The sequence below is a fragment of the Anser anser genome (genome assembly GCF_964211835.1).
Source record: "Anser anser genome assembly, chromosome: 3".
In the NCBI taxonomy this organism is placed as follows: domain Eukaryota; kingdom Metazoa; phylum Chordata; class Aves; order Anseriformes; family Anatidae; genus Anser; species Anser anser.
Window position 1 is genome coordinate 90,368,345 of NC_139722.1, and position 13,600 is coordinate 90,381,944.

A 13,600-nucleotide genomic window follows, 5' to 3' on the forward strand; every position below is an offset into this window, starting at 1 on the left:
TATGAAAGGAACTTATTGTGCCTCGTCTCTGCTACAGTCCTGTGATACCTCTGAAGATATGCTTTTTGTTTTCAGCTAGCTAGTTCAGTACATAGTTCACTCTACTGATTTCCAAGAGAGAAATGTAACTGGGGGAAAAAACAAAAAACAAAACAAACAAAAAACAGTTGAAATACTTCCAAACGGTTGAAAGAGCTGCATTCAAGATAGTTTTTGAAGTTTGAGTTGTCATTCTGAGGGTATTTGAAAGACAGGTTGATTTTAGATGTGATAGCTGTGAAACAAAATTTTTATTTTCTAATATAATCATTTTCTGTTTCTTAGCAGTTTCACTTTAATTAAATGTCTCCAAAATGACGTATTAATGCTAAGAATGTTCTATATGCATTTATCATAGAACATTGAGTTAAATATTTTCCATGGTGAAAGCCATTGGATAAAACTTGTATCTGTTTTCTGTTTGCGATATTTCCAAAAATGTTATTAATACTTCTATCTTTATCACAGTATATGCCATATTCCTCATATAGAACAACAGTTATGCTTATAAAACCAAAACAATTATTTGTCTAAGGAAAACATTTTCTACCATCTTTTAAGGTCTTTTTCTGCCATTGTTTCTAAAAGTCCAAGTACCTTTAGAAAAACTTTTGAGCTGAGAGCTTTGAAAATGTATTCTAATTAAATATCAGCATCTTATTTGTCTATCGCATCTTGCTTCTTATTCAGTTCAAAACTAATTGTAAAAGATTTTTGCCACCAAAATGTTAAAATACTGCATTACTTAGTCTACAAGACATCTGGGAAATTATTGTAAAAGGAATCTAAGTTGCCTTTGTATGGTCTGCTGTCATACTGTAAATAGATAGATTTCCTTCAAAATGAAAGCTGAAAGAGGAAAGAAGAGGAAATCATTGGTTAAGTAAGGTGGCACTTTTTTATTTTTTAACAATACATTTTAAATATTGTTGCTTTAGATAAAAAACAAGGACTTTCTTTAATTTTTAGAGGACAATAGAGAGTTATGTGGACAAACGTGTTGGAAGTACTTATGGACCTCCTGGAGGCAGAAAAATGACTGTCTTCATTGATGATATCAATATGCCAATTATCAATGAATGGGGAGATCAGGTACATTGTTAACTAGTACAATTTATTATCATACTGTTGCTATTTTTTCATATATATAGGAGTCTGTGGACTCAAAATACTCAACATTTTAATTTACTATTAATTATTGGTAATGCTTTCTAATTATGGTGTATTTATGGAAGGAAAAAAAGAAGCAGGTTCTTACATTATTTCCACTTTCTTATATTTTTCTAAGACTAAATAAAAGCATCACTGTACTAAAATACCGTATTATTAAGTTAAAGTTTGACACTAATTTGAGAGCACCAGTAAGCAAACTTCCTACCAAACAGAAGTGTGATACCTTGCAAAAAGTAATAAAGGCTGTGTTCAACTTCAAAGGTAACAAATTGGCTTGCAAACTGGATTAAATATTTTTGGCTTTTGATGAGCCATTGTCTACAGTTTGGGTTTGTAGCATTCATATGCCTACACAGATCCCAAATAAGGCAAAAGTATTCAATAGTTCCTTCCCACAGTAGGTCTGAAGTCTTTCTAGACCAAGATGCTAGGTCTTCTGGAATAGCTATTTTAATGTAAAGGGCCGGTATGCTTACCTTTACTTTCTTCAATTTGCTCAGAGTAAATTAATAAATGGGAGACCCAGTGTCTATGCGCAGGTTTGAATCTTCTGGCTGTCTGGCTTCTGTGAGACTCTGAGCTTGGGTTAAGAGTAATTACAGCATTAAGTTGGTTTGTTTATAGTATGGGGAGTAGGTCTCTTTATGAGAGTGGGCTTGAACAAATATTTAAGTGGCAGTATGGATCTAAGTGAATTTGTGTAGTCTGAATAGTTCATTTTCTTCACTTTAGAAAGCTATTTTTGTAAAAATTGAAGCCAAGTGTGTGTTTTTAGTCCCTCTGAACTGCAATTTGGTCTTTTACCTAAATGCTAGCCTATATCAATTCTTTGGTTTGCATTATTTGCTTGCACTTAAGACCTTTTTTTATTATTATTATTATTATTTAAATTAGCATTAAATAATTCACAGTACTGAGCTGCTTGACCATAGTCTATAATGTGGGCAAGTGGCTGTGTTTGAGGCAAAATCCTCACAGGCCCAGGCTTTACTCAGTAATAGGAAGAATCTCCATTATGGAAGGATCTCCATCTTTCATCATGGCCCCAAGACATTTCTCCAATATTTTTTATGGGATGATGGTTTGTGATCAGTGCCCTGTTGCACTTCATGGCTTTGCTGGAGCACATAAGGCTTGCTAATTATTGTTGGAGCAGTTGCTATAGTGGCAACTCTCTGGTGCCTCCAGATCCATACAGGTGCTGTAGAGTAAAATACAGAGTGAATAGTCTTTTCAGAATAAGCAGATTCCTGTCTCAGAAAAGAATGAGATGTTTTGCTTCAAAGGATTCCCAAGGGAGAACTAAAGTACACGATTTGAAACTCTGAAGCTGAATACCTAATAGCAAAATATGGAACACATACGTGCACATTTTGTTACATATTATGTGGTAGTCCTGCTCTGAAAGAATATTTCTGGTTTTAGAATCACATAAACCAAGATCTTCCATATGACTAAGGAACATAATTTAGTCTGAGTTTAGATTAAAATTCTCTAGGGATTAATGGTAAGGTTACAAGAATAAACTAAATTATCACAGAGTATGTTTTGGTTTGCCTTCCTAATGTGTGTGCTACATAAACTTACAGGTAACAAATGAAATTGTTCGTCAAATGATGGAAATGAAAGGAATGTACAGCTTGGATAAGCCTGGAGACTTCACTACAATTGTAGATGTGCAATTAATAGCAGCAATGATACATCCAGGAGGAGGCCGTAATGATATTCCCCAGCGTTTAAAAAGACAGTTTTGTATATTCAATTGTACATTGCCATCCAATGCATCCATAGACAAAATTTTTGGTACTTCTTTTTCTTGTTTTAGCATGGATTTGAAAAAAAAAAAAAAGATATAAAACTTATAATACTATGTTCTCTCTCTCTCATCATGCAAATGTAAAGTGCTTCCAGTGAAACAATTGAAGATGTATTACAACAAAATAGCGCCATGGAACAGAAATGAACCCCTCTAAATGCTTATCTTTCTTATTAATGATTTTGCTTGTCTAAAATCAGAAAGTAATGGTGATTTCCTGGAAGATTATAATTAATAATGTTAATATGTAGTACATCTGCATTGCCTGAAGAACCGTCTGTTGCTGACATTCTTTTAGCTTTGTCACTACAGTATATTGTTAAATCTTAGCAGTCACCAACAGATGTCCATGCCACCTGTTTAGAAAAGCCATGGATGAGAGAGACAACTGATTTGATATTTGATCTGTAATTTAAAAGCAAACTAGTTTTAACTATATTTTTGGAATATTGCTCACAATTTACCTTATTATATCCTGCACCTTGAGATTAATTGTTTATTCCACTTTATCTTTTAAGGTGTTATTGGTTGTGGATACTTTCATTCGTGTAGAAATTTCAGTCCTGAAGTATGTGATATGGTGAAAAAATTGATCCCGACGGGTAGAATATTGTGGCAGTGGACAAAGGTATAAATTATAGGGAAAGTTTTATCATTATCAGTCTGAAAAGAGTGCCTGCTAGTGTAATTTAGGCAAATATTCCTTAAGAACATATCTGTAGCAAGAAGAAAACAGGAGAAAGATGAGCTAAAAAATTGTTGGAGAAAGAATCTGGAAAATACTAGATTTTAGTATGTAAGATAGATGAATGGCTGTATCAGTTCATTCATTCCTATAGTTTTATTCATGTTACCCGAAGCTTTAATCACTACAACTTAGGAACAGGGTGTTAAATTCTTTATAATTGATCACTTTTAATTTATAAAGCCCAGAGTAACATATGATAATAATTACATGTTCTAAGAGTTGGGCTTTTACATTTAGTGCTAGATCATGCCTCCAAACAGATCAGGTATTTTTGATGACTTCTTAGAAAGAGTTTGCCCAAACTATTACGTGTGAAAATTAGTGTTATTTTTTCTCATTTTAATAAGTAAATGTTTATTTATAAATGTACAAGTTTTAATTCTCATTTCTTTCTAAGTGCTACTGATCTTGAATATTAACAATATTTTTCTTTAGACAAAGATGCTGCCTACACCATCTAAATTCCACTATATATTCAACCTTCGAGACCTTTCTAGAATCTGGCAAGGAATGTTAACTATAAAGTCAGAAGAATGCATGAGAAGCACTGTCCTTCTAACACTTTTTAAACATGAATGTACTAGAGTAATTGCTGACAGGTATCATTTTATATCGACTAAGTTTAACCATTCATTTTATGCTCATACACATTAGATTTGTTAACATGGCAAATATTATTAGGCCAATATGAAACATGTTGTCTTATTCTGCATGTCTGCATTGTGGTATCAACTACTGTTTAACTGAAACTCTGTTCAAAACTACTATTTTTATTTTTTATTTTTATTTTTATTTTTGGCAAACTTGTCTTTGGCTACATGCAGTCAGTTCCTCTGTGAAAGAGAGGATTTTACAGTGTCCTAAATTTATACAGTGGCCCATAGACTGCAGTATAAAATTGCTCTGATCTCCTTACAGAAAAATTATCACATTCATGTGATTAAAAAAGTGGCTCATCTCATCAAAATCTGCATTAAATGATTGATAAAATCAGCATATTTGTCAGCTCTATGTTTTAAAAATTCAGTAATGTTTTTGTCTACAGTGTTTCAATTTCTTGCGAAATTCCAGATGAAGTGATGTAGCTGTCAGTAAAAGTCAACATATATCCACAACTACTGTGGATTTTAACTAATACAATTATTTCTTATCTGAGGAAGGACCTTCACATTTACTATAAAATTAATGTTTTTAAATTAAAACAATAAAGCTAAATGTTGACTTAAAAATATATATATTTCATTACACTGCATTTTCTTTTTAAAGTGAAAACAATGAAAAATGTTTTGCCATAGACAAAAAGGCATATTGTGCTGTTTTTGCTTTTAATTAAACCTAATGGCCTTGAAATATCAAGTGCTTAGGAATTGTCATGAGTGGATATTTTTCAGTGTTGTAGAAGTCTAAAATGGGATTTATTTTAAGATGCCAAGTATATAAAGTTCTGGTGCAAACAATTTGGCATGGTAGCTGTTAAGATTCATAATTGCATTGTATTTAAGCACAGTCAGGCTTAGTCACTATTATTCCAGTAACCTGCAAACATAAAGGAAAAAGCAAAGATACAAAGAATTATCTTTTGAAAACAAAGCTTCTTATAAAAGGACAAGGTGAAATCCTCATAAATGTACTTTAGCATATGGACCTTAGCATGCACTCAATTGAAACAGAAACAAAACAAATAAGATACATAAAACTTCGAGATATATTACACATACCTGAAACTGGTGGTTGAAAAAACAGTCCTTCACTATGGGTAAGTGTTAGAAAGAGTTCCAAGCAAAATATAGGCCTCAAACAGTTTTAGTTACAATCTCTCCCAGTATCTTCTAGAATCCCTCATCTTCTTCCATGAAAGCTCTGAATCAGCTAGCAGGTGCCTTCTGCTTTTTCACGGGAAGTTGCATTAACAAATGGGAGTGAAGACCAAGGAAGTAAAATTGCTTTTTATGAGCTCTAATATCCCGGAGGAATTCTAATTTGAAATTAGAAATTTCTAATTTGAAAGCCCTACTCACTTTTTCCTCTCTCCTTAGATATGTATGATGGGTTTATAAAATGAATGCAGCAAATCTAAAAGGAAATCTAATCCATCATTTTCCAAGAATATTAAAAATAAAGGCCAGAGTTTTCTGGTGATTTTCACCATTGCTGATCTCATTGCAATTTCAGAGGCAGCACTGTAATAACATAAATTATGCTATTCCAGTGCTGGTCAAAAGAATAGAAGGGAAGCTTGGCCCTGGTTATTTGGGAAATCATTCAGCTTTTTTCTCCTTTTTCATCTGAGACATTAAGTGGTTTGTCGTTACCTACTTCTAGAGAAAAGCTGGAGAATTAGTGTTTTGTTTTGTTTGTTTTTTCTCTGTTCTAGTGACTGGCTATGATACTTGCAGAACATTGAAAATATTTAATTTCTGTTAATATTGATTAATCATTTTTTGTAACTGTTGTCTAATATGTATTGCCTAATATGTATTTTTTCAATGAAATGCTACAAAATTTGTTATTTTTTAAAGTATTTAATTATGTTTTCCTCCTTATTCAACTAATATTTTAAAACTTTTTAAAATTATGCTAATCTATGATTTTTAGATTTATTACTCCTGAGGATGCAGCATGGTTTGATAAAACTGTTACTAAGGTAATTGAAGAATATGTGGATACAGGTGTAGCTGTTCTCCAAACAGAGCGATATTTTGTAGATTTTCTGCGGGACATACCCGAACCAACTGGTGACGAATCAGAAGATTTTGTATTTGAAGCTCCAAAAATTTATGAGGAGGTATTTTCATTTTGCACCTAAAATACTCAGCACTGACGGATTCCTTTAATTATTAAGTACATTATATTGCTGAACTTACATCAGATGGAAGCTTTGTTGAATACCTGCCACATTTTTTGTGAATCTGTATATACATATTTTTGGGTTAGTATGCAATAAGTCATTTCCATGACATTAAAAAAATATATATTAAAATATGTTAATGTTAATGATGCTATACAAATGTACTTTATTCATTCCTCCTTTCCCCTTCCCCTTTCCCCTTTTTTTACAACATTAGCAAAAGAAATTCTGCTTACACACAGGTACAATCACTGAAGTGAATTAACAAGATAATTTCATTATGTGTGCCCCAAACAAGAACTCAAGTTTATGCATAAAGATGCCAGCAGCATTTTAAGTTCTGAAGGGCTGTGCTAGCATTGTTGCTGATCTTTTTTTTTTTTTTTAATTTAATAATTTGTAATCTTTCAGGTTCCAAGCTTTGAATTTCTTTGTGAAAAACTGCAAATGTATCAGAGACAATACAATGAATGTATTAGAGGATCATTTCTTGATTTGGTGTTTTTCAAGGATGCAATGACACATCTTATTAAGGTTTGGGTTTTGTTACTTTTGTATTAATTTAACTATTACCATAGTGCTCCTGAGTTGGACAAGCTGTGCTTGGGGTGCATATTCTGAAAAGCAGCTCTTATCCCCAAATTTGTTTGCCATCTTTCCCTAGCCATTTTAAGGAACTAGAAAAGAGCCACAGTCATTTTGCCTCTTTGCATATTTTGTAATAAATGCCTTATTTTATATATATATTTTTAAACTTCTGGGTGTTCAGAAGTGTACAGATTACCCTCAGTAGGAAAGGTGAGGTCACAAAGAGGTACATTTTTGTTTTGTATATACAATATTTTTTTAATCTTTAGGAATTCAGAGGACACTTCAAAGGTATCTGTACCTGACAAGTGAACAAAGCAGTGTGAGGTAGAATCTGACTGGATGAGAGATGAGAAGAGAGATAAATAAGGAGTGTAGTGGAATGTTGTAGGGTATTCTCAGTTCACAATCAAATGAATCCCTTTTCAGAAAGGAAGATATAAGGGAAGAATTCATACCAAGTCAAAATTGAATTTGGAGGGGAAAAAAAGGCTAAGTGTAGATTTTGTTTGAAGCAGTGTGCCTCTGCTTTAAGATGTGTTAGTTACCTCAGAAATTTCTTAAATTTGGTAGTCTGTTTACTGAAAGACACATAGAAGCTGTATGAAAACCAAAAAAGAAAAAGAGAGATGTTTTATTATTCACTAGTTAACCTAAAGTGAATTAAATTACTACCTTTTCTTTGCATCTGACTGGGAAAAAAAAAAATCAGTTCAAGTGGTAGTAGGTGAAGCCCTGTTGTGACTGCAGTGATGATGAATTTTGCCACCCTCATAACAATAATAAAATAGAAGTCTAAATAAGAAATTGTCTAGGTAGGCTCAGAAGGAACTGCATATAAAACCAAAATTAATTTATTTGAGGGAAGAAAATGAATATAATTCAAAGGCTTGATATAGGTGCCCATCTTTTCTTTTTGTACATAATTTATATGAGGAATGAAGGACACTGTAGCATCCAAGAGTAGTAGTGCGCTAATAGATAATGAAACTGAGAAAGATGTCATGTATATAGAGGAGTTCTGAGGAGGAAAAAATAAAAAAGCAATTAGATAATAAGTTTGTAATCCAGCTTTTGTATCTGAGAGACTTATTAATGAAACTTCCTCAAAGGAAATATTAAAAGTAAATAAAACAAAAGATCACAGTTAAACTATAATTTAGTGTTTCTTCAACTGAAAAATCCAAGTATTTCAAACTCTTAAAATTAATGTAGTATATTTCATTCTTCTAAATTATTTTTTTTTAAATTTATAGTTTTGAACATAGTCAGGATGTAGATGTAGATTAGAGCTCAAAATGTCTTCCTTTATTGAAATCCTATCGATACCTCTAATCATAATCATTCTATAGTCTTACAAGAGAACTCTTTCATTTCAGTTACACAAAATTCCTAAAGAATGTAAGAATGTTCTTCTGAGAAGTTTTCTTCAAAACTCAGTGTCCTTTTAATGCTCTTTATGTTTAATTCGATTAAATGCAGTTGTTGTATAACAGAATTTTAATTTTGCTAATGAATGTTTTTATTTTTTTCAGTGTACTATTATTCTATTTTTTCCAATACAGATATCCCGGATAATTCGGATGGCATATGGAAATGCTTTACTTGTTGGAGTTGGTGGTTCTGGAAAACAAAGTCTTTCAAGGTTGGCCTCTTATATTGCTGGCTATAAAATATTTCAGATCACTTTAACCAGGTAAGAAATGTGAGAAGTATATAGATACAATTTATACTGCTGTTTTCTCTTTACACAGTAATAACAGTATGTTTTTAACAGATTGTCTTTTTCATTTTGTGACCAATTAAAAATGGAAATTAAAAAAATTAATTTATATCTGATTTGTGTACAATATTGGAGGAAGAAGTTTGAGCTCTAAAAGATGAAAAGTGTTAGCTATTCCCAAGCCAAAATATGTGTATTTACAAAGGGGTCTTTCACTATCATTTGTAAAACACTCTAATCTGGAAATAGCAGTATTCTGTGTTATTTTGAACTAACACAATATGTTTCTTATTACTTGTAGATCCTATAATGTAAGCAATCTGTCAGATGATTTAAAATTTCTGTATAGAACAGCTGGAGCAGAAGGAAAAAGCATTACTTTTATTTTCACTGATAATGAAATAAAAGAGGAGTCATTTTTGGAATATGTTAATAATCTACTGTCTTCAGGAGAGGTAAGTCTCATTGTGACAGACAATGTACTTCAGAAGCAGGAAACTGGAGAAACTGTTCTCCTTAATTTCTATTTATTTTCATAATAAGTTGTGAAATTCATAATGATTAACCCTAAAATGTGTCAACATTTAAGAGAAAGAGCGCTCTTGGTGTGGACTGCCTGTATCTGTATTTCAATACAAGGCAGGAAAAGACCAGAAAATCATTATCTTGGGTATTTCAGTAGCTTTTGTTAAATGAAGATTCACTGGCCAGTCAAGATCTGTATTCTTTCTGAGTTAGAATTTTTAGATTTTAATGGAGTTAAATGAAGTATAAATCAGGAACAAATTTGTTTTTAATATGTCTAAACTGCATATATGCAGAGAGATATACAGGTGTAAACAGACAAGTATTTACAAACTCTATAACTATATCCATGCGATTTATTTTCTTATCAATTTTAATTTTATATAAAGATTTCTAATTTATTTGCTCGGGATGAACTGGATGAAATCACCCAAGGACTAATACCAGTGATGAAAAAAGAGATGCCTCGGTGTCCTCCTACATTTGATAATCTTTATGAGTATTTTTTAACTCGGGCAAAGAAGAACTTGCACGTTGTCCTCTGCTTTTCTCCAGTAAGTTTTTTCTTTATATCTGTCTTCCTTGCTTCCATTAGCAAACTATCCTGTAAATTGTGAAAGAATTATTTCAGGTTTGTATTTCTGAGGAGATATAAGGGCACATTAAAAGACTACCAAAATCTGGGGTATAATTGCTGGTATAATAAAAGTAATAGTATAATTGTCAGAACTTAAAAGCAAAATACTTTAAAGTTAAATCACTCTTTTCATGTTAGCTTGATTTTCATTTTTTCCTCCTGGTGTATTCTTGCCTAATTAAAATCAATGTATGCAGATTTGTGAAATTCTTGCTTGCAACTTGAAAGAAGAATTTCATTTTGAAATATTAAGAAAGATTCATATTTGTCATTAGCTTCTTCAAATTTCTAAAATATTGAATGTAGCAAATGTAACAAAATATTTAACAGAAAAGACTATGCAGGGTGTTCTAAATAGAAAATTAGTGAGAAAAAAAAATAGACTACTTGTTTATATACATTAAATATTTTGATCAACCTAATTTAGATGTTGCATCCTAAATTAACAGTGTTACTCTCTTTAGGTTGGTGAGAAGTTCCGTGCACGTTCTTTGAAATTTCCTGGGCTCATATCCGGATGCACCATGGATTGGTTCAGTCGATGGCCTAAGGAAGCTCTTGTAGCTGTAGCCAGTTATTTTCTTTCAGAATTTAGTATGGTCTGCTCTGTATCAGTTAAAACACAAATAGTAGAAACCATGGGTCTCTTTCATGATATAGTTTCAGAAAGCTGTGAGAATTATTTCCAAAGGTAATATATTTATATAAATATAATAATCCCCCTAATATTGCTACTGATAGTGTTTTTGAATTCAATGTGTTTTATGAGCCAGTAATTCTCTTTTAAGGCTAATATGAAAATGAATGTGCTATATCAATATATGCAAAGGCCATAAAAATAATTACTATTAAATTGCAGGTTTGTTATCTTCATTCCTACTATTCGTCATCTTTAAATTTGCTTATGTGGATAAAAGCAATATAACTGAACATGAGACTTGGCATTATGAAGAACATAGATTCTGACTGATTTAAGTGCTTGTTTTATATTACCATCTATTGCCAGATTGGCAACATATTAGAAGTAACCAAATTGTGGTATAATTGAAAATATGTACAAAGTTGATGTTGCCAATATACCATGTTTTAGGTATCGAAGAAGAGCCTATGTAACACCTAAATCTTATCTCTCTTTCATCAATGGCTACAAAGAAGTTTATAGTGAAAAGTTAGCAAGTATTAATGAACAAGCTGAACGTATGCAAATTGGTAAGCAAAATGTGGATAAAGATATGTCTATGGAAATATGGATTTGCCTATGGAAATCCTTGCTATACAATCTGAGTGCCTCATTTCAGATTTCTGCTGAGCAACGAGCAATTTTTACATGTGGTCATTTTATAAATGGGGATCTGAAATACAGAAAAGTATGGCTCATATGTTCTAATTTTGAATATCTGTTTGAAATGATGTAATCTTTAGATTTAGAATAGTACTTAATGGGTTAAGAGTACAGTTGCAGTTTTCTGCAGTTTGCATCTAGACATATTTTTATAAATCTGAAAAAACAATAGAACAGCTCAGGAAACCTGATTTTTATCTTAAAAAAAGATACTGTATTTCAATTTAACAGAACAGAGCAACATCTGTATGATAAGATTTTTCTTAGAAAGGTAAAAATATATAGTTTTTAGACAATGATTAATGATGCAACTGATACACTTCACATGAAGAAAAGAATAGAATAAGAATGTTTAGATGTTTTATTTACAGCCTGTTTGCTGAGTCAGAGTGGTCCATAGAGGAGTGAGTGATCATTTTCACATAATGTAGACATAATGCAGATTTCCCTGTATAGATCTGTTGCTAGTTCTACAAATCAGACATTACCATCAGTCCTGCTGATGAGGATAAAGTCTAAGATCTCTGAAGATTTGAGTTGTTTTTGTTTTTTTGCTATTCCTTCTTCAGTTCTGCTTTCAAAAATAATTTAAAATAACTAGTCTAAGCACCTTCGGTGATGTCAAGAAAATTTCACATGTAGATTTTAATAGCTTCTCAAGTGATATTATCTCTAATTCCTTATCTAATCTTCAAAACAAAACGATCTTGTACAGATGACCATGTTTGTCTTCTCCTGCAGCATCGATGCTCAGAAAAATCACATCTGTCAGTTTATGGGCAACACTAATGCCAGTTAAAAAATAAAATCTAGAAAGTTTCATCTGCATAGAAAAGATTTATTACAAAATCACAAAAACACTTGGTCATTCCTGACTCCAAATGTGCTCCAGTTTACTACATTTTACAGAATGATCTCAAAAAGTTTTTTATTAATTATTTAGCTATTTCACATGTCCATACTTTAATCCTTAGTCTTTCATAACTTAATATCAAAAAGATTTAGAAGGTTAGAAAGATTAACCTTGAAAGTTGTTTCAATCTGTTAGGAGATTATCCTGATAGAGGATTTAAATGTTATGTTGTCAAAGTCAGTTGAGATAACATTGGTTTTTGCATCTCCTTATTGAGATGTCTTTGCTGTATGTAATAATGCCAGGGCCAACTCAAGATGCTTGTAAAACAGCAAAAAATGTGAGAAATTCCATTATTAGTACCGCTTCCTAGAAAGAACCTGGTTTGAGTACACTGAATGAGTGCTCATCAGCCCTGTGGTATCTATACAAGCAACACATTTTGAAAGATATAAATAACTCTTTTCTTCTGCTTTGTCACTTTGGATGAACAATCTTGTAACACACATGAGGAAAAAATTATGTCTAGGGAAAGGAAATGTTTTAAACAACTTTTTTTGTTGTTTCACAGTGAGTGTCTTTAGTGAATATACCTTTGGAGTTTATTGTTGAAAATGGCAAAATAATGGGTCTTTTGTTGAGGAATAATAAAAAGCCTGTGGAATGGCAGTAGCTTGATTGTGAGGCAGCTGTGATGGAGAACAGGAAACGTCCTAGGAGAGAGTGCTTTTCTGTGTAAAATGTGGTAACAGAGAAGTGGAGAGAGAGAACAGAAAAACACCACACATAAGAGATGCATCAAAGGTGTAATTGCAAGAGTGCTCTGACTCTAGCCTTTAAGGAGAAAGGATGCTGAGGAGAATGCTTCCAGGCAAGCTGTAAGATTTTTAAGATTCAGTTGTGAAGAGGAGAGAAGAAGCTAGAGAGGATTCAGCATTCAATGTGGAACTCAGCCAAAAATCAGAGCTCATATCTATGAGCAACAGAGGAGAGAAAATAAAGATGCATGGGACAAACTGAATATGTAATAAGAATAAAGGAACAAACTCCTCTCATTTTGAGCAACTGTGTAAGGCTAAAAGGCCTCTATAGATTGTTGCTTCAGCATATATGGGAGTATGATTGGACTGTCCCTGAACAATGTGGGCATAGGCATTTTTATTTATTGTTGTTGTTGTTGTTTTCTTTTTTTTTTTTTTTTTTTCTGTGCTTTCTGTCACCAGAGATAAGAGAAGCTCCAATATGCAGAAGCTGGAGGCTGTAATCTTGCTGTGACCTTTCGGCCTACTTTTGGTGACTCCACTTTGG

General features: G+C 32.3%; 1 protein-coding gene across 1 annotated transcript in view; it reads left to right on the top strand.

Annotated features, from left to right (window-relative positions):
- The window catches only part of DNAH8 (dynein axonemal heavy chain 8), a 137,797-nt gene that overhangs the window by 85,689 nt on the left and 38,508 nt on the right, over positions 1-13,600 (top strand). Inside the window, exons 56-66 of the mRNA XM_083831975.1 lie at positions 1,009-1,131; positions 2,802-3,015; positions 3,547-3,656; positions 4,212-4,375; positions 6,372-6,561; positions 7,036-7,158; positions 8,778-8,908; positions 9,237-9,390; positions 9,850-10,014; positions 10,562-10,788; positions 11,188-11,306. Coding sequence (XP_083688101.1) covers positions 1,009-1,131; positions 2,802-3,015; positions 3,547-3,656; positions 4,212-4,375; positions 6,372-6,561; positions 7,036-7,158; positions 8,778-8,908; positions 9,237-9,390; positions 9,850-10,014; positions 10,562-10,788; positions 11,188-11,306 — 1,720 coding nt within the window. The remainder of the gene's footprint in view (positions 1-1,008; positions 1,132-2,801; positions 3,016-3,546; positions 3,657-4,211; positions 4,376-6,371; positions 6,562-7,035; positions 7,159-8,777; positions 8,909-9,236; positions 9,391-9,849; positions 10,015-10,561; positions 10,789-11,187; positions 11,307-13,600) is intronic.